Source organism: Pungitius pungitius, chromosome 6 (assembly GCF_949316345.1).
Source record: "Pungitius pungitius chromosome 6, fPunPun2.1, whole genome shotgun sequence".
Classification (NCBI taxonomy): domain Eukaryota; kingdom Metazoa; phylum Chordata; class Actinopteri; order Perciformes; family Gasterosteidae; genus Pungitius; species Pungitius pungitius.
In genome coordinates, this window is record NC_084905.1 from 7,802,465 (window position 1) to 7,829,041 (window position 26,577).

At 41.7% G+C, this 26,577-nt stretch overlaps 1 protein-coding gene across 1 annotated transcript in view; it reads right to left on the reverse strand.

The window, feature by feature from the left end:
• ntrk3a (neurotrophic tyrosine kinase, receptor, type 3a) overlaps positions 1–26,577 on the reverse strand; it is a 134,444-nt gene that overhangs the window by 79,166 nt on the left and 28,701 nt on the right. The window contains exons 3-4 of the mRNA XM_037451076.2: positions 23,360–23,431; positions 3,779–3,850 (exon numbers count right to left, since the gene is read on the reverse strand). Coding sequence (XP_037306973.1) covers positions 3,779–3,850; positions 23,360–23,431 — 144 coding nt within the window. The remainder of the gene's footprint in view (positions 1–3,778; positions 3,851–23,359; positions 23,432–26,577) is intronic.

Genomic DNA, 26,577 nt, shown 5'->3' on the forward strand with positions numbered 1-26,577 from the left:
GGATAGTGCCAGTGTAGATGCTTGTGCTGCGTGCGTATGTGTGTATTACACTGGGAGAACGCTTTGTTAGTATTTGTAGCCATATCTGCTCCACAAAGGACAGCCCATTCTTCTCCGAGGAGCTGCCCTGCTTTCAAAAGACGAAAATAAATGCTCTAGTCCTTAGTGTGTCTCTCGCTCAGTTCCAACTCAGCCACTTTGTCATGAAAGGAAAGTGAGTCTATAAATGATATTTCATTAGGACATCATTTGTTGAGGAAATGTTTAATTAGAAATGAGTCTTATCAGTGTCCAGGGAAAAAGTTTTGCCAATTAACCTGATGGTCAGACTGAAGTACGATATTAAATAAACGATAAATAAAGACAACTCCTTTTCTGTTCAGCATCCTAAACAACACTGTCCATATATATATATATAAATATATACATATATATATATATATAATCCAATCCAATCCAACTGACTGCAGCTAGCAGCGGTTTCAGGGGTCAGGGGTCAACACATGACAGAAGTAAACAAACCAAAATAATCTCATAGATTAACGCGTTCATTTTGAAAGCCGTAGTTCTTACTTATTGACTTGCCTTTATTTCGTTTTTCAATACAAATAAATTGGTGGTGAGATTATGAGGTGTTTATATTTCATTTATTTAAAAAAGTCAAAGCTGTTGAGTGAGGCTTTCCTCATCCAGCTTCTGTGTTTCATACCTGTGAGATGAATGACTGCCCTCCTCAAGACGACACCTCTAGAAGTAGACAGAAGGTGGCTCAGGACCCTCTCTACTGAAACGACTCAGGCAGAAAGTTCAATTCACTTATGTGCTTCAGTCTCTTCTGGAGGGAAGTTTTATTCATCCTGGCATTTGAAAAGATTTGATAGAAGCGAGTTTGGCAGCTGATTTGAAACGTGGAGTGAGAAGGCAGAGGAGGAGAGGGATGCAGATCACGTAATATGCTGCTGTTTAAATCTGTAGCCGAAGCTACTAAAACAGAAAATCCTCATATCTATGATTGCTGTTGAACACTTGGCGTGAAAAGATGATTCATACCTTCATGACTTGAATGTTTGACCCAATGTATTTTGCACATGTACATGGGCCGCTGCAGTTGTAGCGATGGGACGAGGTCTGATTAAATGCGAGTCTTCATCTCCGCTGAGAGGAGTAGTGCTCAGCGCTCAACACCTACACCATGCTGCCAGGTTTATTGACTTTAAACATTGCTTTCCTAATTTTGAAAAATAAAATGAAAAAAGAAATAACTACATTTCAATCCGGAGAGACATTTTGAAATTTTAACAGTGCTTTATCATAAACAGGTATGAATATTAGTGCAGTGTTGTTCGGGGTTGGACTTCATCCTGCCGTAGGACAGACCAGGGGCCGCAATGCCGAGCCGAGAAGAGGCATATCCCCGAAAAGCAGGTATATTTTATGAAGAAATAACATAAATACTTACAGCCACTCAGAGGTCCTTTGAGCCGAGAGACAATAAATGCCAAGGATAACAAGAAATGGAAAGAGGAAGTTCGCGTTGAACCACAGGGAAGCGCAGGACATAGCAAGGGTCTGGCTGGACCACAGTGAGGCCTGGTGGCATTTCAACAGAGAGGGGTCTGCTAGACCAAAGGGCAGGACAGGTTGGGGTCAAGGTTGACCAAAGACAAGGACAGGTTGTGGTCGTGTAAGCCCGCAGACAAGGTAGGGGTGGTCAATGGAGACAGCAGAATAGACATGGTTGTGAAGGCCCCCCTCACAGAACAACTTGACCAGGTTCGCTCAGACCGGGAAACAGATGGTCACATGGTGTCCCTGACTGGTCCTGTTAACCCGCTGAACAGACCTGCGCCGCTTGACGTGTCCAGCTCAGACCGGGAAACTCTTATCTACAGCGAAAATGGAAAAGTAGTCAACTTGACTGGCCCTGTGAGACCGCGAGTGTTATCTGTGTATTTGTGCAGCCTCTGATCTGCTGGTAAAAGTGAGGCTTTCGCAACTCACTTCCTCTCCTTCTCTCTGCAGATCATGGGGCATAACAATTAAAAATACCATGAAGCCAGCAAAAGTTTCGAAGAGCAGCAGAAGACTTGAAACAAGGACATGATAATCACAGGAGGAAAAGAGGAAAAAGAGCTTTGAAATGGAAATGAAGTGTAGCGTGTTGCCGAATAGAGGATATCTACTGCCACTGGAGGGTAAGGAGACCTTACCCTTTCATATTTAAATCTTTCATGTGTGACATTTTCCCTCAATGTGAGAGAAAACTAGTGGTTGTAAATCTTATTGTTATAATAATGTGCTGATTCAGCAGAGTTCGTTATTGAATAAATTATTGCCAATTTTAATAGAAATCTTTTGATAAATGTTTAAACATTCCCTTGTGGGATTTAAAAGCAACATCTGCAAACACTTCTAACGTAGAAGTTATCCAATTATCTTTCTTTTGTTCTCTCTTAAAAATGGGAGGCGAATCCATGTTTTAAAGTTGCATGTCTATATTTTGTATACACTGAGTTCTTTACGCTGCTGCACATGGAGAAGACGATAATCTTTTTAGAGTAAACCTGCATTGTCTCTAATGACCAGCAGGGGGTGAATCCTCTAGTTGTGTGGTAGTCTACAGGAAAATGTCCCTACTTCACTCAATTAATTCCTTAATAAACAAAAAAATAGTTGAATACATATCTATACACACCTATTTGTGTTCAAAAGATGAACAAGTCTCAAGTTTATTTACTTCAGGTTTTTTCGAAGTTTGTCTGTTTGAGTAGCTACTGAAAGCAAAGAAGTAGTAGGCTCACCTTTTATTGGTAACCTCACTGTTGCGGTTCATTGTTTGTGCAATAAGAGTTCAATATTAAGCCCTGGTTTTACTGCACTAAACACTGAGTCCTTGTTTACCACAAATGTGCACTTTATCATTGTATTTTGGACCGCCTTACTGCAATGTTCGTTTTTCAGTAAAATAAAACAAATCAAGCCAATCCACTTTTCCATGTTGATAAGAGCAGTGAATGCGATTAATTGTGATTAAATATTTTTAACTTTTCACTTAAAACCTGAATTGATGGAATTTGCGTGATCTTGTGTGATTGCAAGCATCCAGCTGAGGTGGATGGAAACTCTGATGCTGCCTTGCGGAAAACATCCTGAATTGCTCTTCAAATAGCGCTGTTGTACATGAAGCCTGTTGCCTCAGTGTGGTTTTATTTGTATTTTTCTACCGGTCATGTCCCTAGGTAAACTTCACTTCCTGCCCTGGTGTGTTTTCCCCTGTGATTATTATTGTCTGCCGTTTCTCTCCAGTATATTTAAACCATGTGTGTCCCTTGTCTCCTAAGGGGTTTGTCTGCGTCTACTGTGACCCTCATTAGGCTGCACAGAAGTTTTTCCTAGCATTGTGCTTGTTGCTCAGAAGCAACTTGTTGTTTCATTTTTAATCTTGTTTTTGAGTGTCCTACTTCTGCCACCCAAACCAGATTCTATGAAATAATACCTCTTCATTGACACCCCCCCCCACCCTCCATTCTCTGCTTTGGCCGATACAAGACAAGTTTAACAGAATTGCCCAAGTACAGGAAGACATATCTAGTAAAAGAGTAACATTTCTGACAGCGCTACTCAAGTAGCATGAAGGTTTAGTTTGATCATAGACAGATCGAGGTCTGATGGAAGGGGATCGAGGAGCATTAAGGAGCACCTTTTAGTGTAATGCTGGTGGTGGTAGTGGGGCAACATATGCCATTTGTAAAAAAAAAAAAAAGAAGGGTCAACTTACAGTTCGAAGAGCTGCAGATTCTCAAAGATCTGCCAGGACAAAGTGGTCAACATGTGGTTCTTGGACAGGTTTCTGAGGGAGAGAATGAGACACAGAGGTAAGAAACTTCAGTTCTAAATGACACAGTGAAGAAAACATTCTTTAAATCAGATTAGTTTGAAGGTTTCCATTCCATTGATTTTGCCTACTTGCCATTTAAGGAAACAATTTACAAGGACGAGATATCAAAGATTTGACCAAATTTACACAAATACAGCAATAGTTGAATAGCCACAATTCTTTAGTTTAGGGTTACGATAATGCACAGTAGAAAGACAGGTTTTTGTCTCCATGGCAACGTGGGCAAAACCATGGCGGTGCTCAGGCTGGTGAAAGGACAAGACACCCAGTGTAATCTAAATCACCTCGTTTTTAACGCTAATGAAAGTATTAAAGCTTACTGGATGTGTGTGTGTGTGAGAGTAAACACTGCTGATGAACATTATATTCCACTATTGATTCAGATTACATTACACAGACTCCAGTTCGGTATGAAGCGGAATATACAATGGGCCCCACTGCAGAGCTCTCCTGTGATGTTCCATCATCATCACTTCTTTGGAACAACTCAGTTCTTGGTGGACTAAAGTAGATTCGTACTCCTGCAAAATACTGAAAATGTTCTTTTACCTTTACGAACCCATTGTGAATGTATGAATCATAGTTTGCATCATTGCCAGATGTGTCTTCTTGCTCCGTGCCATAGGGCTATGCTTATTCTAGCTAAAAATATAAAATAATCCCCCAAACTTGTCAAATAACAAATCTTCCTTAGCTTCCATCTTTGACACCTTGAGGTACCTTTAGGGTCATATGTGTCCAAGAAAAAAAAATCCACATGATAATGTAATATAGGGTGTGTTAATGTAAAATCCAAACTGCTCTTTCAAATTGAGCCCAAAAAGACCCCCCTCCATTAATAACTAATTACGTGACTAGTGAATATCTATTAAGCTGCGTGACAATCATGTGTATGAGTCCAGCGATGTCACTAACAACAAGGTATTGAGGCTACTGGGTGTGTAATGACCCAAGTCACTAACAAGTCACTAACCAGTCCAGTAACTGCACGGTGTCTAACGTTGACTAGCTATAGAATAGAAGGTCGAAACGCACTTGTGACCAGTGAGTAAATAACCAGTGTCATGACTGGTCAGGGACTAACGAGTCATGTGACGATGGTTAACGAGGGCAGTGACAGGTCTCAAATGACTGACGACTTACACGACCAGCCACTTGACCAGTGAGTCGGATGACAAAAAGAGTCAACGTGAACTCTTGATTCTACAAGTCCTTGTTTTTTTCACCCAACAATCATCCCTCCCACCTTTTCATTGGTGACGCACAATCAGAGCATGTTGATGCTGATTGCTGTCCTTTCCAGCTGAGAGGTTACAGAGTGGAGAGGGACAGAAATAGAAAAATACCAAGTGTGAGACAAAAAAAAACCGAGGGAGGAAGACAAACGAGGAGGAGGAGGTGACACTGATGGTGAGAATGAGAAAGAGACTCGCGGGAGAAGAGGAGAAACAGTGCGGTTTCTTTTTTTCCAGAGTCACCTTCAAATTCTTTCAACGGGAGATGAGCTGATAATAAACACAAATTGTCTCACAATAATAGTTCATCTTAGGGACAAGAGGATGAATGTCCTGTGTTTCTAGGGAACAAACAGCTCTCTAAATGAAACCTTTGATTGATCTGACTGAAACAACTGTCCAACTCACATGCTACACCCAGCTGTCCCAAGTCCATGTTACACTCACATAATCATAGTTTGACTTCAGAGGTATCCTAGGCAAGTATTTGTCCCCCACGTTTATAGCTATAAGGTTACTAAGCCACAGCCTTTTTTCAGAGATGAGTCACTGCTAACTTCTAACCGTAACCGGCTTGTCATGGGTTCGCCTCACTGGGTTTTGTGCCACAGGCAGGTAAACGTCAGCAGAAATGCTCTACTATATCTTCCTGAACTCTCCATGGATGTGTGGGGGGAACTAGATACAGGGGCAGAAGCTAGGTCCTGTTCATTCCTATGATAGTTGCCCGGTGGTGCATAAAACCATAAATAGTCAAATGGAAACTAAATTTAAGAAATTGGGATCATCTACATTATGAGGTCTTTTTTCAGCATTTCTTCAAACCACATCTACCAGCTCTTGTTGAGGAAAGTAACATTCATTCCACCCGATTCTGTTACTTATGGTTCCAAATAATAAACCGCTGAACGGATTTAAAACCGTGGAACTCGGTCGGACGATGCATTCACATTACTCTCTATTCCCCGAGCGGCTCCTTTGGGAGGTGATGGTTGTGCTTTTTGGGATCACTCTGTCTTTTGGCCTCCAGGATTACAGATGAGAACAGAAAAAGATGCGTGCATTATTTACAAAAAGTGCACGCAATGACGCAGCGCTTCATGATGTCATTGCTCAGTGCGTTGCGTTGGAACGCGGCACCAACACCGATCACACTCCTTACAAGCTGCCCAGCTGAGGGAGCCCATAACGCTCATTACTAAACCAATGAAACATTGACTCATTGACTGTGGGACATTTGGCCCGTTCTGATGGCTTGGGGGCCACGTGGGCCCCTGCACATGACTTATTGTGCCTCGGAAAGGACGGCCACCGCATCATCAGTAACATGAGTCACTATTTATTTGTTCAGGTTTGTTGCCCATCAAGCTGAGATGACATATGCAGAGTGAGTTACCATGCAGACGTTGAGCGCCTGAATTAGGCGCCAGCATCCATGTTTTTCAACTGGATTACACTCCAAATGATGAGCAAACACACACATACACAAGAGTCTGCCTCCCTAGAGGGCTGAGAGCAAACATGTGTGGATATCAGCTGTGAGGAAGGAATCGTCAGCTTGTGTTTGGAGTTGTTTGGTCCCAGAGGTTTGGACTCGCCATGCTCATAAATCAAGATCACATGCATATTACACAGGACACCTAAGCTGGGAATGAACATTGTTTGTGACTCACACACACACACACACACACACACACATATTTGTCTGTGCTGCATTCACATGGAATCAGGCAAACGGCAAACCAGATGGGTGCGGTTGTACACAGATGTAGTAACAGTAACAGCCGGTGGCCTCGCCGCCCAAAAGTTAAAACGCTTGTGTACAGCCAGATGTTAAGCAGCTCAACTTAATAATAATAAAAAATAATAGATTTTTATATTAACCTAATGAGTAGCTATTCTATTGGGACGAACCCAAACGGCTCCGATCTGTTTTATACGCAGCGGGTGAGCGGTTGGGTGCGTTAACACTATTTAGACTGAGCATTGAGTCACAACTATGGGAAGGTCACGGGCTGTGTATGTATGTACGTTTAGGTTGTTTAAATTGGCAGCGTGTACTTCAGCAGATGCAGGTGTGTGTACATATGAGCATTGAGCATAGTGTGTGCATGTACATGTGAGTGTGTTGGAGCACGTGAAGGGGAAAGTGGTTGCACTTGATGTCACCCGGTCTCTCTGGAAGGCTGTGGCGACTTGGTACCAACAAATTAACTGAATGTCGGCTTATTATTACGGATGAATGGGTGGAAAAACTAAACTGAATAAAGGAAGCACCCGTTGCCTCTGTGATTTTTTTCAATCAGTCAACAGAAGTTACCATGTTGATAATTCTGAGAGACGCAGAGACATCGTCTAAGGCTCTGGTGGCAGTAACCTGTCAATCACTTATGCTCTATTTGACTAAATGGACCATCATTTACAAACTGAATATCACGTTGTATTGAAGAAGACTTTAAAATAAAGATTGAGACCATAAACGCATGTTTAGTTGTATTACCTCTGTGATAAGTTAGTTCTATTCATCCTAGACTAAACAATCAGTTTAAAATATATTATTTGAGGTTGAACACATTGCAATATGCTCGACCACTTAATTTCCCTTATATTCTGAGAGGTAAGTTGTACATCACAAGAGCTAATTTCCACATGCTCGCCTTTACGCTTAGTACTCAGTTACTGTCATGTACTGTTTGTCTGATATGCTGTTTTTTCTATTTTAACTGAATGGATTCTATTATTCTTGTTTTACAAAATGAACCCTGATTAGGAGCTTTGATTTGTACGGCTTGCTGCCTCGTCCTCGTTATGAGTGGCTGAATTATCGAGCTGTGCTCTCTGCTTTGTTCCACAACACATCAGCTCGTTGTGGCCTTAATAACACATCATCACGCAGCCACTAAAGGATATGCATGATAATGACACTACTAAATACCAAAAATGAGAACAAATACAGTGAAGACCTCTTTGCAAATTGAGTACATTTTGGCTGGTCCTTACTTGTTTAAAAGGCTTTTTTAGGGTTTCAAGTTGAAAAAGGGTTACATTTATGTGAAGGTGATGGTTCTGGTTAGACATTGCTGCCGACAAGCCACAGTTGTATTGGGTGCTCGCTCCTTTTATTTGAGGCACGCTCCTGATCTTGAATCTAGAATCGATTGCTCTTCCTTAAGGACCCGGATGTTGTGGGTGAATTTTTTGCGGTTGAATATTTTAACGTTGAATTATTTGCGGTTGAATTTTTTGATAAACATTCAGATACATAATTTCAATGCGTAAATATTCAGTGCTAGAAATTCAATCACCTTTTTCTTTCAAAACCTGATGACACAGATTTACTTCCATAGATATGATCATGATAATATATATAATTAGGGCCGGGACTTTAGCGCGTTAATTGCGATTAATTAATTACAATATGAATTAAGATTAATTATTTACACATAAAAATAACGCATTACACATTTTTTACGCATTTTTACACTTTTTTTTGCACCGCGGAACGTTTCTCACTGGATGAGTTTCGGGGGGACCGATTATACTGGAGCACCAACTAGCGTTCATGACTTCAGACAACAACAAACCACAGTGAACATGAACGAAGAAGCTGACGAGACCGTGTCGGGTGGCCCCGTGAATGGGAAATCTTATTATAATAAACACACGGATGGAAGCGTCGATAAGAGCGTGGTTGTGTGCAAGCTACGCAACAAGGAATTCACATCGAGCCTCAAGTATCACCTCAACGCAAAACAATTAGCAGCTAGCGTGGACGTTAGCCCCACTCCGGGTACAAGGACCCACACCCAACCCACACTGCACCAGATGACTGGTTTAAGGACCAGGGTAACTAAGACCACGTCTGAAAAAATAACCAATGTTCTGAATGTACTTGAAAGTATTGGTCTACTTAAAAAAACATAGTTTACAGAAGGTCTACTTACCTATAGGCTACCTGAATTTCTGAAAGTACTATATTTCTAAATATGCTATTGCTACACTGGAATTGGTTGAATAAAAATAAAAATCCATGTGAAAAAAATGACTTCTCACTGTTCTCAGGTCATATATTTGTATGTATAATATATGCGATTAATTTCGATTAATTAATTACAAAGCCTCTAATTAATTAGATTAATATTTTTAATCGAGTCCCGGCCCTATATATAATATATATTTGATCTATATTTATGCTTGTTCCGTTAGGCTTGGCTTGTGTTACAGTACATACAGTACAAGGACAAAAGAAACTTAAAGTTGAAACGTTTGTTTTCCATCACTTTTAATGACAAATAAAAATGTTAAAACTATATTTTGAAAGTATCATCACCCGTCTCTGTCTTCTTCAGTCTCACTGCAGTTCTCTCTGAATCTCTCCACAGGAGGTCCCTGCCACTGCTGCTTAACACACACACACACTTTGTAAAACCCCTGACTGACAGAAGAGCATAAAGAAAAGTTCATTTAAATTCTGGACTGCTTTGATTTCAAAGGATCCTGTCCAGTTCACACAACAGATGCCAATTAAGTCCAAACGAAGGATTTAATAGAGTTGATCTTTTGAAACAACACACGCACAGCTTTCGACAGTTCAGAGCACACACTCGATGATGACGTGGATACACATATGTCCATATGTCAGGAACACAGCCGATGCCTAAAAGCATTCAGGTCAGCCTTTTAATGTGTTCATTTGTAATCTTTACTGTTGTGTAAGTGTGTCGTGTGGAAAAAAAGCCTTAAAGGATCTGTCCCGTCTTGGCGCTAGCTTAACCGCCACTGAAAATGTCCAGCCCTCTCTCCCGGTGGCGTTAAAACAGCAGCGTCAGTAGGTGCATCACAAACCTGCTGCCGTACTGCTTATTTTGATCAGTGAAACCACTGAAGGAAAGATATGGAGATATGGGCAAAGAAGCAGCCTGTAAAAGTGTCAGAGCAGGCCTGGAACCACGGACGTCATTGGATGTTCTCGTCCAACCGTGTAAGGATGAAAACCTAAGGACTTAAAGTCCTTGACTACTCATACATCACAGGGACAGCACCGCGGCCATTTCTACACTATCGAATAAAGTCAAGTTGCTAAAGTAGCACATGTTCTTTCTCTGATGTTCTTTGGTACCAAACAGCTTCAGGCCCTCTAGCCTGGAGGAGGGCTTGGTTTGCATCCAGCACAGAATAGATTATACACTCAGACTGGTGATGTTGGGAAACGCAAATGCAGCCCAGTATCCCAATATGACGCTTGAGATGCACACAACGGGGACGCTCCGAGCATCCCAAACAAGTTGTTTTAGGATGCCAAGTCAGGGACCAAAGGTCCAGTGGAAAAAGGCTCATATCCTGAAATGTTCACACAGCGCTATGAAAACAACCCCTTCGCTGTCCAATATCCAAAAGTAGAACGAAAAAGAAAAAGAAAACAAGATTGCTTTGAACATTCTCTAAGGTATTTACAGTGTTGGGAAAGTTCACTTTCTACATGAACTAATTCAAAGTTCAGTTCACAAATTTTAAAATGAATTAGCTTGAATGGTCTTTTTTAAATAAGGAATAAAAACACGACAGTTATTATTAAGGTGCAAATGTTTGCAAAGAATTCCTCCCATCCTCCAGATTCCTCCCATCCTCACCGACCATAAAACTCATTTAAATTATTATACGCCGCTTCTTTGCTACACGCAGCTGTCGCCTCCATGCATTTCTTTTTTTTTTTGATGACGCATGCGCGGTGCGACAATGGTGGCTGGTGTTGCCAGATTGGGTGTTTATTCCGCTACTTATTAAGGCGCGTTTACGGTGTGTTTTCTATAGGAATCTGGCGCCCCATTGAACGATGTTAACCTGAAAGAACGTGCCGTTCACAGACACCAGAATGAACGAGTTCACAGTAACGTTCATCGGGCATTAATACAGTACGTTCAGTTCACGTTCGCCCAAAATATGAACGAGTTCATGAAATATCGTTCAATGAACGCGTTCAGGCACAACACTGGGTATTTATCGATGAAATGATCAATACGGTGCCGGATTGTAGACTTTCACATATTCAGTTGTGCTAATGTGCCTTAGGGTAAAACCTTTTCATGCTGATGGAACACAAACTGTGGCATAATGTATTATTAAATGCTTCTGATGACTTAATTAAATGACAAAGTGCATTCAGTCAGATTAAAGAACAGTTTCAACAGCATTCAGGGAAATGAACCGTGAATCTTTCCATGGCCTTATAGTTTTATTTACAAATTGTCTCTTGAAAAGCTGTAACAGCAGATGGATTTATTATAGTGGAGAAATCATGGCAATATCACAAAGCTGCTATTGCAAAATGCTATTGTTGGTGAGAAAAAGAAGAAGAGGAAGAAGGGAGATGAATAAGAAGGAAGAGACTAGGAAGAGAGGAGAGTAGAGAGAGGCTTTAGGGAACAGGAGAGGGATGTATGCGTTCCTGGTGTAAATCCCACCAAATCCCCCCAAGTCTCCTCATTGTTTCTTTTATCTTCTCTTTTCATCTTATTTCACCTTTAATCTCTTCTTTTCATTACTTCTATGCCTTCCTTGTTTTTACTGCATTAGGTCTTTGTAGGCCAACTGCTCAATGGGAAGATATGGGTGTTTTACAAGTTTGATCAGGTGTATAAACAGGACTCCTGGAAGATGAGGATATATTTTCTTCAGATAGTGTTTATAATTAAATACAATCATACAAAATATTAACTGAAAGAGCTTGTTTTATCCTTATCAAACGAATACCGTTTCCTCAACATCGTCTGTTTTTCTTACCACTATATATGATTAGTCTTTTTAACACTGCAGCCAGAGGCGGTCAAACAACCCAATGGACTGGCTCGCTATGGACGCCTGCGGGGGGACTTCAGGAAAATAATGAGCCACATTTTCCATGATTGTTTCCCATCATTTTATTTCCCATCATTTCTGGTAGAATTTTTTTGTCTCAAAAGATACCGTCGAAATTCAATACTTTTCAGTCATGTTTGGTTTTATTTAACATTTAATGGTTTCCTCGATGCGTTTATCCCCTACCAACACCCCGGAATAATGATTATCCATCAAGAGCAACTACTTTCCTGTGAATACATCCAGGGACAAGGAATGCCCCAACCTCAGACACTTCAACGACTACAGGATCTATTTACCACCAAGTGAACAAATCCAGGTTCAGCACAGAGCCGACAAAGGTAGGCGCTACAAAGTTTACCCTTGGGTGATTCAGGAATAATCCTTGAGTAAAACTCATGTTTGGAGTCTGCTCGCTACACAATGATCCACACAGCAAGCTAATCTCATCCCCAGACTTCATGCAGATACTGTAGTGCTGGTTTAGCGGAGCCACTAGCAAGCTATCAACACTCTTTCTAAATCTGGGAGGGAAAAGCAACCATACGCCATGCACAAAAATGGGAAAAAGATGTGTAATTAAATGTACCATTATAACACAGGTAGATGAAATCCAGCGTTCTCATTGGATGAGAGGCGAGTTCATTATTCAGCCATAATGTACAGTAGCTGTTCACATCGACCCCATTGTTCCATATCACTGCGCACTCACAGTAACACGTCTTTGTGCGACTGTTAGTTGACATTTTGGCTTTCAGCTTGGTGACGAATCTCTGGAAAACCCCAGAAATCCCACAAATGATGATTTCGAGGCAATGTGAGGTTTCACAAGCGGACATTAAGGTGGAGGTCATGAGCGATGTGAATGAATGAGATGGTGAGGGTCACAATGCTGTTTACATGCACGTACGTGGACTATTTGCTTCTCGACTCATGAAATGTGACACACAGTGTTTGGTGGCTCCAACTATTTTGTGCTGAAAGGCAACTATTTACTTAATTTATAATGTCGCTGCTAACCGTGTTATGAAAGCAATAAGGTACTTGAGGCAGTACTTTATCAGTAATAATTTAATAATGTAACAACGCCCTCGAACAGCTGAGCTGTGAATTTACCAGTAAGGGGCCGAAGGGTTCTGGAGGAACTTTGCTGCACGTACGAATCAAGAAACAAAGGTGTTGGCGACATGCTGCTTCAGCAGAGGAAGGAGTGTGGGGAAGGCTCAGTGAAGCTCGATCTGTGTTTGTCTCTGCTGCTCTGGTCACAAACACCCTCTTCTGACTCCAGCTCCATCTGCGTCCCCAGTCTCTTTGCAGCCGGTGATGTAACAATGTTTATTATTCATAGCTGCTGAGATTATGGCCCTCATCAGTATTCCTCTCAGCACAGGAGGGAAGAGACAGAGACAACGAGGAGGACAAATTTCATTTGGATTTCCATTTCTACCTCTGTGCTGTTGTTGTCTTTACCCTGTGATTACCCTCTGAGCTGCACTGGCCACATGGGCCTCGGACGTTACACGTTGTCGTTCTCGGGAACTTCATGAAAGCCTTTTTTTGCCTGCAGCGGACACAGAGAACTACAAAAAAAACACACACACAGCGCCATTGTTCGGAGAACAGATTTTTTTTTCCTCAGAAATCCTTTCCTTTAAATCCTTTTCCTTCCTGCCCCCGCCTCTCCCCCGGCCATGTTGCTACGGATGCCTGCCATCCACCGTTGCCAAACTGCGACACAAACTTGTGCACCAAACATTTAGATAGGAGCCTTTTCTTGTAAATTACAAGTATTGACGTTTTGTTAATTCAATCAGCACGTATATTAGGTATCAAACAAGGCAGGACACACAACCAGCGTTATGAAGTAGTACAAACTGTGTTCCTGAGTAGGAGAAACATTTTCTTGTGATTTCCTATTTGGTAAGCATATTTACCTTTGTAGTTCAGTGTTTGGCCGTGCAAGAATTTGCTGACATGCACGATGAGCAAGTATTTAAAGTATCTTAAATATAAGGGTTCCTGTCTTTGTATTATAAAAAGTTGTTTTGTTTTTTTTGGAGCACTTTCCTACAAACGGCAAGCACCGTGTTAAGGGAACAAAACCACTACAGGGTTTGGAAAACTAGCTGAGTTTGGATTTAGAAAAGTTGTCGGGCTAATACAAACTTCGTGGTTGGGTTTAGGCAAAAACATTATTATCATAATATATTTTCACAATGCCTGCTCCGTTTTCTTCTGTTTTTGTCCATTTACTCTGGTCCCTGAACAAATGACTGTCCACGCTTATTATCTGTAATGACAAAACCCACCGAGGACAACGCCACACTCACACACTTGATTAGCAAGAGCTATTTTCAGAGCAACTGACAGGGCTGTGAAATGACAGGTGTTGCCATGGTAATTAAAACTGTCAGTCATTGTGTCTGTGTGGGTGTGACGCAGTGAAGTCTATAGTCGTTCTACCTGTCAATCAAACGAATGCTTGTCATTTACTGTCCACACCATCAAACTAATTCTGGTTGGGGTTTTTTAACCAAGGGTTCAAACAGCAGAAAGGTTCCTATCATATTTGCAGGCAAGTATTTGAGCATTTTTGTGTTAATTATTGATATTTATTTAACGCCAGTGTGTTAAGCCCTATTATAACACAGGTAGATGAAATCCAGCGTTCTGGGGTGCATTATTCAGCCATAATGTACAGTACCTTTTCACATTGACCCTATTGTTTAATATCACTGCGCACTGAAAGTAACACGTTAGATTTTGTGCGACCGTTAGTTGACACTTTAGCTCAGACATAGGCAAACTACGGCCCGCGGGCCATATACGGCCCGTTAGGCTTTTTAATCTGGCCCGCTGAACTTGTCTAAATTATTGTAAAAACCCATGGATGTGTAAAAACCTCATTCATTTTCCCTTTTCACCCGTCCCCTGCAATACCCTCGTTTCCCCAATAGATGGCGCACCAGTCTAGACACATTGAACTTTATTGGAGTGTAACTTTCCCGCTGCCGTTTTCGCCCTTCGGTAAAAAATGAGCAGACCAAAGAAAAGAAAATTGGACACTGAGTGCCGAGTAAAAAGGAGTGGACAACAAAATATTTTTTCACTGAGGTCCGATCAACGGCAGTACGTCTGATATGCCAAGAAACGGTTGCAGTTTTCAAAGAGTACAATATCAGCCGTCACTTTGCTACGAAGCATGCTAACTACGCTAGCAAGCAGTCAACAGAAGGAGGAGCGGCTACTGCTCAGAGGTTGGCCGCTAATTTACAGAATCCGCAGAATTTTTTTCACCGACAAACTGCTATTCAAGAGTCAAGTACCAAGGCAAGTTTTTTGCTGGCATTCAAATTTGCAAAGGCTAGCAAGCCTTTCTCCGAAGGCGGGTTTTTGAAAGAATGTATGGTAGAGACAGCAGATCTCTTGTGTCCGGTGAGCGTGGTCCCAGAGGTGTTGGCTAACTACAGACCCATCTCTAATCTTTCCTTCCTCGCTAAGATCCTTGAGAAATCTGTCACGAATCAGTTATGTGACTTTAGGATGGGGGCCAGAGCCTTCAGTTATCAAGCTCCTCTTTTGTGGAACCAGCTTCCACTTTCAGTCCGGGGGGCAGACTCGGCCAATTCATTTAAGATAATGCTTAAAACGTTCCTCTTTGATATTGCTTATAGTTAGGGCTGGCTCAGGTTAGCCTGGACCAGCCCTTAATTAAGCTGCTGTAGGCTTAGACTGCCGGGGGACTTCTTAGGACACACCGAGCCCCTCTCTCACGCTCATACTCTCACTCTCTCCTTCCACAATCATCCATGTTTTATTAATGTACATCACTAATTCAGCTTCTTTCCGGGAGTTCTTTGTGCTTTCTCGCCTAGCAGGTCTCCGTGGATCATAGTTTCGTGCGGACCCCGGTTCTGACTCCTGGCATGGCTCTGCTGACACCTGCTGCTGCCATCATCATTACTTTAAATATGATTCAGATTACTGTCATCATAAACCAACATCTTTCTGCTCTCCCTCCCCACAGAAGCCTCTGTGGATGGTGGTTCTATCTGATGGTGGTTGTCCTTGCAGTGGTCCTGCCGTACACCTGTTCTGCTACTTGCAATTACTTGTATCATTTCTATTAGAGGAATTGAATGTTTTGTACATCTTTTACATTGTTGATTCTGTACACATTACATCCATTGCAGTCTGTCCATCCCGGGAGAGGGATCCCTCCTCTGACGTTCTCCCTAAGGTTTCTTCCCTTTTTTTCCCCCATTGAAGGCTAATTTCATATTTTGGGGAGTTTTTCCTGTGCCGATGTGAGGGTTTCAGGACAGAGGATGTTTCATGTGTACAGACTGTAAAGCCCTCTGAGGCAAATTTGTAATTTGCGATTTTGGGCTATACAAAATAAAATGAATTGAATTGAAGTTTGAAAAAATCAGTTTATCATGCAGGACAGTGACTTGCCATGTGGAACTGATTGACGAAGATATAGTTAGCGAGTTAAACAAAAAGGCGCAGTTCTTTAAGTTATATTCAATAGCACTGGATGAAAGTAACAACATAAAAGACACTGCTCGGGTCCTAATTTTTATTCGAGGGATTAATGACAGTTTTGAGATAACGGAGGAGATTTTGAGCATGGAATCGCTGAAGGGGAATCACGAGGAGAGGACTTATATGAACAGGTGTCTGCTGTCATCGAGAGAATGAAGCTGCCTTGGAGTAAACTTGCCAGTGTCACCACGGATGGATCGCCAAATTTAACTGGAAAAAATGTCGGGCTGCTGAAAAGAATCCAGGATAAAGTGAAAGAAGAAAATCCTGACCAGGATATTATTTTTCTTCACTGCATCATTCATCAAGAATATCTGTGTAAGTCTGTATTGCAGCTTAATCATGTCGTGGATCGAGTTGTAAAACTCGTTAACTTCATAAAAGCAAGGGGACTTAATCACCGTCAGTTCATTACGTTCCTAGAGGAAACCGATGCAGGTCACCAGGACTTTACCACTCTCGTGTCCGCTGGTTAAGTTTGGGGAAAGTGTGTCAACGAGTGTGGGAGCTCAAAGAGGAGATTCGCTCGTTTTTTGGAGCTAATGGGGAAATCCGATGAATTCCCAGAGCTGAGCGACACGGACTGGCTTTGTGACTTTGCTGTGGACATATTGTCACACATGAATGAGCTGAACGTTAAGCTGCAGGGGAAAGATCAGTTTGTGCACGACATGTACACAAATGTGAGAGCCTTCAAATCCAAGCTGATTATATCCAGGCAAATGTCAAACAAATCTTTCGCTCATTTTCCCACACTGGCCATGCAGAAAGAGGCCACCCGAAACGTGAAGAAATACTGCAAATCACTGGACGACCTGCACAGAGAATTCTGCCGTCCGTTCTCTGATTTTGAGAAAATTGACAAGTCACTTAAGCTGGTGTCTTGTCCCCTGTCACGAGACCCCGAAACAGCACCGCATGAGCTGCAATTGGAGCTGATCGATCTTCAGTCTGACTCCGTGTTAAAGGAGAAGTTCAAGTCTCCTAAACTGAATGACTTTTACGCTTCACTCAACGAAGCCACGGTTCCAAACCTCCAGAGGACGGCACAGAAGATGCTGGCATTGTTTGGCTCGACCTACGTGTGTGAACAAACTTTCAGCGTCATGAACATCAACAAAGCCCGCCACAGATCCCGGTTAACTGACCAACACCTCAGAATTGCCACGACAAATCTAACACCAGATTTTGATTCACTGGCAAAAAAGGGAGACCAACAACATTGTTCCCACTGAAATGTGAGTTTCTCTACTGTGTTATGAAAAAATGCATATGGAAAGTTTGGAGGAGCGCCCTTTAATTAAGCGCAATTTGCGCATTTACGCACAGCAGGGGTACAGTAACTTAATTAACACGCCGCACATAGCTCTCAATTTAAACACCTCTTTCTAGTTTCTGCTGAAGGCAAGATATTTAATGCAGTCAATCTCTCAGGACAATCTGTCCATGATTTTGCCGGGTTTAAAACAATGTTTAATTTTCAACATGTTTTGACGTTTGAAAGTGTTCCATTGATATTTTTCCAGTAAATGTTGATTTCTTTAACTTTGCACCTTTATTTGAAATGTATAAAAAATAATTAATAAAATTGCGTGTCCAAATGATGCTGGCCCGGCCCCTCTGTCAAATTTCATAACCCATTGTGGCCCGCAAGTCAAAAAGTTTGCCCACCCCTGCTTTAGCTTCTAGTTCAGTGGTGATCACCGGAAAAAAAAACGGAAATCCCACAAATGATCATTTTGAGGCAATGTGAGGTTTCATAACCGGACAATTAAGGTGGACGTCATGAGCGATGTGAATGAATGAGATGGGGCGGGATCCAATGCTGTTGCACATAGAGGACTATTTGTCTCTAGACTGATGACATGTGATACACAACGTTTGGTGTTTTGTGCTGAAAGGCAACTATTTACTTACTATTTATAATGTCGCTGGTAACCGTGTTATAAAAGCTACTTGAGGCTGTACTTTATCTTTAATAATTTAATAATGTAACAGTTCAAGGGCGTTTAGGGCCTTGAACAGCTGAGCTGTGAACTAATGAAGGGCGCAACCAGTGGACGATAAATTACAGCCTCTCGTACCTCATTGCTTTGATACAGATTGCTAGGATACTGCACAATACCTTTTACTTTGGTAAGCTAATGATCATTGATAAAGGTTCAAGATTTTTCCGTTTGTCTCAGAACGAAAGACGTAACCAGAGGAAGCGCCAATAAAACTTGCCAGGTTAGCCACCATAGTTTGACTTCTGGCTCCGAAGAGTTTATCTTGACCCACTGCTAGGGAGCTGGGGCCACAAGCACCTGGACTCAAAAGCAGACTCAAGACAGGGTAGTCGGGGCAAATTTCGTGTTTACGTCAGGCAGAGGTTTGGTACACGGGTAGTCAGACAGAGAAGGCGGATTAATCCAAATCGCCAGGCAAAGGTTGACAGGTGGACAGAAAAAGGGTCAAAACATGGAACGGCACACTCAAGAAAATCGCTGGTACGCTCATTGAAAAAAAAAAAAAGAGACAACCTGGCACAGAACCTGCCGTCGGCACAGACTAAATACAAAGGGGAACGAGACACAGGTGTAAACAATAAGGGCGGGGCTTGCAATCACAGAGGTCGGCAGCACACAGGGGGGCGGTGTCTGAAACGAGTGACCGAAACCAAACAGAAAAACAACCCGTGACCTAATGCCCCAGTCTGGGTGTTACACCCACCTCCAACACCTCTTGAGGGAACATTCTGTACATTACATGTGAAATGCTGCACTACGAGTCAAAGCTAGTCTGTAGCTGTGTTCAGTCTTTAGCAGAGCTTATGGTGCGTTTCCACCGAGCGGTACGGTACGGTACGGGTCGGGTCCCTTTTATTTGTGTCTCCACTGAGAAAAGTACCAAAAATCCGCACCGTACCGTACCACTTTTTGGGTACCCTTGGGTTGTTTGGTACTAAAGGGTGGAGTTAGACTCACTGCAGAACGTTGATTGGTTGAAAGAGTGTCGTCATTTGCGCGTGCCGCAAGGGGAAAGACAACACACAAATCGCCATTTTTAAACTACAACACCGTCGCAACAATGTCGCCGCGCAGCATTTACTTTAACAGCCACATATCGAAACGCAAGAACAGGATCGGCTGTATGTCCTCCATTGTTGCTTGCGGTTAGCTTTCAGTTTTCACGCGATCGAATGACGTCAATCTACTTTTCGTCCAATACCACGCCTATCAAGTAAGGGTACTGTTGAAGGTGGAAACGCTCGCCAAATCATGGTTAACAAACCCGACCCGTACCGACCCGTACTGTACCGCTCGGTGGAAACGCGCCATTACACTCCTATAGCGCTGCCTGTTGCGACAAAACAAAAACTAGAGCAACAAGCAATTGTTACGATCAAACTAAAGGACGGTTTAGACCATAGACAAGATCAATTATTACACAGCGCTATATGATTAAGCGCTCATTGAGTGAAACATGAACTCATAACTCATACCCATTAATCTACTTAACATTTCAATCAAACTCAATAAGCAAAGGCCTGTTTCAAGAGGAGTGAAGGGGTACGAGAATGCCCAGGTTTCCTAGCAACACATGGATACAAACATATCGCTATATCCACAGAGAGAGAAGCAAATACCAGCTTTAACATCTCACTTTTTCAAAGGAATATTTTATCTGCTGCCGGTATTGAGTCTTAACTTTTGAGAGAAGCACAATTTTTTGCGCACTACAGTTGCTGTCCACTCGATCCTTTTTTGCGGGGATGGATTAGGGATCATGAGGACGGTTTCTTGGTGGTGAAAAAGCTGTTTTGGTTCTTATAACACGCAAGTTGTATCCAAGGGGGTGGAAGAAGTTCTCCTTCTTGGTGAGCTGCTTTGGCCGGAAGTGAGGACTTCTCTGCAGCAGCTAGAAGATGGTTTGGGTTGGAGAGGCCTGAATCCTTAAACCTGTCATCGACGCCAGTTGATTTGAAGAGACGGTCTCCAACTATGCAAAGAGGCTCCGTTGACTTACCCTTACACTGACCAGAGTCAGTCCGGAAAGGAAGCTCGAAGAGAGGGAACTCACAGACGGGGTGGACGGCTGTGGTGTTTGTGGCTTGGCCAATCAGATCTCTAGACTGTTTCACCAAGAGAGAGAAATCACACCTAGGTGTGAAGGCACATTCCTTGTGGGGGTTTCATGTCCTGCAGCAGAAATGCATTTGAAAGTCAGCCGAGGTTTGATGCTATGGAGGGAGCTCAGCACTATAATTATCCATTTTTAAGGGAAATGCACATTGCAAGGCACGTGCATGACGGTTATTTGATGTTACAGGGTGTTAAATGATTAATGCAGTCTGTTTGTATACAAGTTGCATTTACAGCGAACATCGCTAATAAATAGTGACAAATCCTCACTTACTTGTGCTCTGATATTTCTTCACGCTGCACTCTTTAAATATTAATGAGGCCACGGTCTCAATGGCAGACAATTGTAAACCAATATTCAAACACACTGCACCTGTACAAAGCATCCCAGCATTTTTCCAGGATAAATCTTGTATTTAAGAGGCCTGTGTTTTACGATCACAACTGACCACCATGTATGTAAACCTGGTGTTTTATTACATGCAGTCTTTATTTTGCCTGCACTTAAATATAATACTATGCTAGAAGATGTCATCTCTCTGCCATAGAATAATGCACAGCATATTTCTCAGAATAATGCTGAGAAATATGCTGGTCAACAATCCTATTCTATTTCATAGTATGAACTACTTTACACAGAACTTTGATTTAGTAGTAAAAAAACATATATTCTGTCTTTGACTATATCCCTATTTAGTTCGATCATCTGGGGATGGTCCGACTGGGGCCGGCACGCTGGCGATACGGCCGACAGTTCCACTGACGGCACGGCTGTCACCAAGCGGGCCGTCCACACTCCGGCGGCGGCCCACATCTGGCCATCTATATGAAAACTTTTTTTATAGCTTCTAAAATGCAGAAGATCATTGCATCATGATTCCATAAAGACAGGACAGTGGGTCCCATTGGACCTTTTCTTCCACAGACAACAACACAGCCACACGTGGTATTAGAAGTCTTTAGTCTTGTTCCCAGCGCGCAGCATTCCTCCATTACAGCTCCCACACTGAAGCAGAAGATTAAGTCCTGGTGTATGGGCTACCTCACCTTGAACAGGGCTTTCTTACTTGGCAGCCCTGACGAACGTTACCTCTGTTCTGCAGTGGAGGGGAAAATGAATCTGTGCAGCACAGAAAAACAAAGGAAATGTAATCCAAGCATATGCAGTAGCAGCGTGCGCACCATTTCCCCAGCTGCAGTGAATGTGTTGTAATGTGTGCTCAGGTATTCCACCATAGCATAAATATGCTGAGAATGTTGCTGCTGCTGTGTGCTTTTAAGAAAACAACACCCTCATGGTAAGCTGTGGCTGTGCATCCGAAGTGGACGAGGTATCACCCATTAATTCGCGGACTACACTTTTCAGACGTTCAGCGGGGCCTTTCGAACAAAAAATAAAAAATCAACCACTTTTGTGCAGGAGGGTGGAGCTGGAAAGGCCATACGCTGCTAGGATAACAAACGCTAAGTAACCAATTGATGCTGATTAGCATGCAGGGTCCATCATTTACATTTACAATGCTAATTTAGGACCGCTGATACCCACTTGACCAAATCCACCCCAAGGATCTATGGGTGACTGCAGGTTTTTTGCAAAGTCAACATTGGCTGCATTTTTCAGCCCATAAGGTTGTTGCACGGTTAACACACACACACACACACTTAAATATTTTCTGGTAACAGCTTGAGACAGATGAGATGATGTAGTGTTTGAGTTTATGATTGGCAGACATTTATTGAAATACACACATAAGCAGAACAAACAGGAAATGTGTGGTTTTGGAGTATCGAGCACCGAAGGCTAACTTAATAATGGAGGAAGGAGGTGGTGATGTGCTGTAGGCCAGTGAAACAAACAGACACCTTAACAACATTAGAAGACCAACGTTTAGTCTGCCAACCTCTTTGAGCACACTAAAATCAATCCATTCATGACTTTTTTTCTTTTCAATAGACATCAAACAATAAACAAAAAATATAAACTATAAAATAGTTTCACACAGGGGTCTGCTGGCTTTTCAAAGGTATGCAAAGAGCGGAAACTGACATGTGTGGCTAGGAAAATACAGCAAAAATAAGATTTTTGGTTTTCTTTAGATAACATAAACTGTTGTAAAAAGTAGATTCAACCGGCCGTGTTAGCTACAAAGAGAACTACATCAAATAAACTTGCACTATTTATATCATAATTTAAGGTACGTGTGTGTAATTTTGCACACAGGTATTTCGGAAGTTTCTTTCCTTCTAACCACAGTCGCGTTGATTCAGAGATCCGCAGGACTTTTATATTGCAACAGAGTGCAATGTGAGCTAAATATGACCCAAAAAGGGTGGAAGTGTTGCTCTCTTAAAAGTAAGGATTTGAATAAATCAAACCGATGAATAAAAGGAATTGGAGACTGCACGGAATGTAATGAAAAATGTGTGAAGTTCCTGATGCTAATTCTGGCAGACAGATTTCTGGTGGACTATTGGAAGGATCCTATTTGTGTCACTGTGATGCTTCTCTGTGTCACACAACTCACCTGAACACAGGCCTCTCTCACCGAGACAATCAGCCACACAGTTATATCAGTAACTGCTGTTGGATTTGACAAAGCCATGTTGTAACCAGCTTGGTTGACAGTTGGCCTTCATGTATTCCTTTATATCTGCATGTTGGCCACGTTGACGCTTGCGTGTGTGCCGTGTGTACTCACATGTAGCGCAGGTGGGGGTTCTTGGAGAAAACACGGGCCTGGATTGTATGCAGGTGGCTCCTCACAATGGTTCTGCGGACAGACACAAAGGGGAGGAACATGTCACCTCTATAACTCCGTATAGTATTGTCAGATTAAAAGAAGGAGAAGAATCTGACATGAATAATCACCCAACAAAAAAGGACATATGACAAAAAAAGAGGTAAAAGTTTCCACCTGCTGCCTTGTGTGTCAGTGAAGTCAGCGTGGGGGAAAACGCCAAAGGCTTCCCACATTAGTTGGAATAGAGCTGAGGTAGGCAAATTATTAATACCCAGTGAAAAGATTGCTTCTTGATAAGCCACAAACACATACTGTGTATGTATAATAATTGGTGCAAACTTTGTTCTTATACAATGTATAAGAAATAAATACTGGAGCTCTTTCAGGTCTCATGCCGGTGAAATGGAAAATATTCACTTATGTGCGTCACCTTCTTGAGCCATGTATTACAGCTTGATTTCAGAGTTGTGTCTGGATGCACTGTTACTCTGCTCTGGATACCTTATTGTATGATTGATGATATTGTAGCTTATTATAAATTATCTCACCGCTATATGTTTTTATAGTTTTATATTCCCATTCGCTCCACAGTCAATTTCACACGTTGAAGCTGAAGGAATGAGGCTAAAATATTATACCACACACCATGATTACACATGTCATCATGACAACACATTAAACACACTAAATGAAATACACACAATGGAAATATAGTTAGATATTGTGTAAATCTATTAATATCTGAATTATATAATACATTATATATATATATATATATATATATGTGTGTGTGTGTGTGTGCGCCTGATCTTCACATTATTTGACTGCTGAACAACCAAACCTATTCCCTGGGCTCCATTATAAGCATGTTGAGTCTGACCTCCTGCCAACCGTTGCCAATTAGCGCTGTCAGTGTCCCCACTAAAGCTTCTTTGGATACAACATTGTAAATTGAGCAGCAAAGGGAACCTGCAGCTCAGTTTGAATCATTTAGTTGTAAATAGGAGTGGAGCCAGTGACCGTTGGAGCCATTCCATGGAGAGCGCAGTCAGTTGCATCTTCTTTCTCTCCTACTGCTCCATTAGATGGCTCTTTTCAATGCACTGAAACTCAATACTGTTTGGTTAGGTTTCTCTTTCTGATGCAGATTCCAGTAAAAGAAATGCTCATATAATCTCAGATAACCCGCCATGAAGCCTGCTCTGCTTCAGGGGCTGTCTCTTATTGGACAACTTCTTAACTGAACACCATGCTGTATCGAAGAAGACTTGAATATAGTGATTCGGACCATAAATTAATTTTTACAATATTTTCGAGCACTGCCACATCACAACAACAAGGTCCTGGGTTTGAAACGTGTGGAGTCTGCATGTTCTCCGCGTGGGTTCTCTCCAAGGCCGCCAGCTCCCTCCCACAGTCCAGGTTAATTGGTTACTCTAAATTGCCTGTAGGTGTGTGAGTGTAAATAGTTTATAACAGAGGAAATAAAGAAGAAATTATGATCTGAACAATAGCTTTGAGCGAATAACAAGTGAAAAATACTGATGCTAATATTAGCAAGCAAACATCTCAATAAAATGTATTTCTTAATTATTTCAATTCTTCATTTTAGGGATTGATTATGGGAAGATTAATGATATCAGACTACCTCCAGTCCGGTCTTTTCCAAATAGTGACAATAGTGAAATGATTCCAGCCCTGATCAGTTTCACCAGTACCGAACTATCCATCGAGTTGGACACCTCTGCCTATGGGAAGTTTAACATTCAATAAAGTGACAGTGTCTATATCATCCTCTGTGTTACAATAACACTGTGAAGGGTTCAACACAAACAAGCTAAATGCTATTGCCATGGTGGCTCCCAGTGACAATGCTAAGATGCTGATATATTGCATGTATGCTGGTTTGAGCATCGTGCTTGAGCATGTTGAAATGCTATTGTGTAGTATTAAGCCAATAGCGTCCTGATAGCAATGACTTTGCTCTTCCAGTATTTAGCTCAAAGCCCCACTGGGTACAGTCTACGTCGATCATGACCACCATGTCGCTTGCAATGTTTACATATTAATGGAAAATAAAAATAATTTTTCATATTTGCACCAAAATGCAACTCCATCGACTGATTTCCATTTGTTTCACCATGTCATCACAGTAGTAAGCTACTAGAACCTCGTTTATCTCTCCCTACAGCAGCAGAATCGCTCTGAAGGATCTTTACCTGCGCTTATTATAATCATCCCTTCTGGTTAAAAAGACGCTGATGAATGATATTGATTGATGATATTATTGAATTTGCTGATTGAAAATTAGGCATCATTGTTGAACTGAAGGAATACAATGAAATTGAATGGTGTACAGCCATGGTTGCTCTCTGGTTGCAGTAGTTTGTATGGCATGGTACACCTAAAGTTACTTCAAAGTACACTCATTTCAGAAGGAGGGACAGCCAATAGTAACAATATTTTAACATGTGCAGACGGACCTTCGTTAAAGGCTCTTAGCTTCTAAGCTTAATAGTGATCTTTGTTTAGTGTTGCTGGTTATCGAGGTAACCAGGTAACTGACCCACTGTTTTCTGCAACCATGTGTAGCATTGATGCATTGTGGGATTAGCAAAATAGCCATCGACCTAGTACACTCTGGCTCTACTAGTTAACTAGCTAGCTTTACATATCACAATAGTTAGTTAGTTAATTCCAGTGTAGCAATTACATATTATGGAAGTTTATATGTCATTAGTGGACAGCTGGCTTGTTAATTGTTCACAAAAAAGAGCCAAACTAAGTAGTCATTGACCTTTATGAGTACACTTGGTAATATTACTATGTTTTAGTCATTACTTCAAAGCCTCACATCGGCGTTTTTAATTGGAAGTCTGTACGGCCCACTGAGCGAAGGAGTAATCTGCAATGTCATCACTAGATGCTTCCATATTGTACACAATGTCCATTTTTGTATTATTGTATGCTTCCCGTTGTTAAAGTTAATTACCTAAAAAAGAAACAACAAATGATAGAATATTCCAATATTGCTTGTTATAATAACAGCTCACCATAACACCTGGTTGTTGTGTATAGGAAATCCACTTTGCTACCAGTATTTCTACATTTTCATTTCGAAGACAGCAGATGCTAACTATAACAATATTAGTCGGGAAATATTCCCAGCCAGCAAG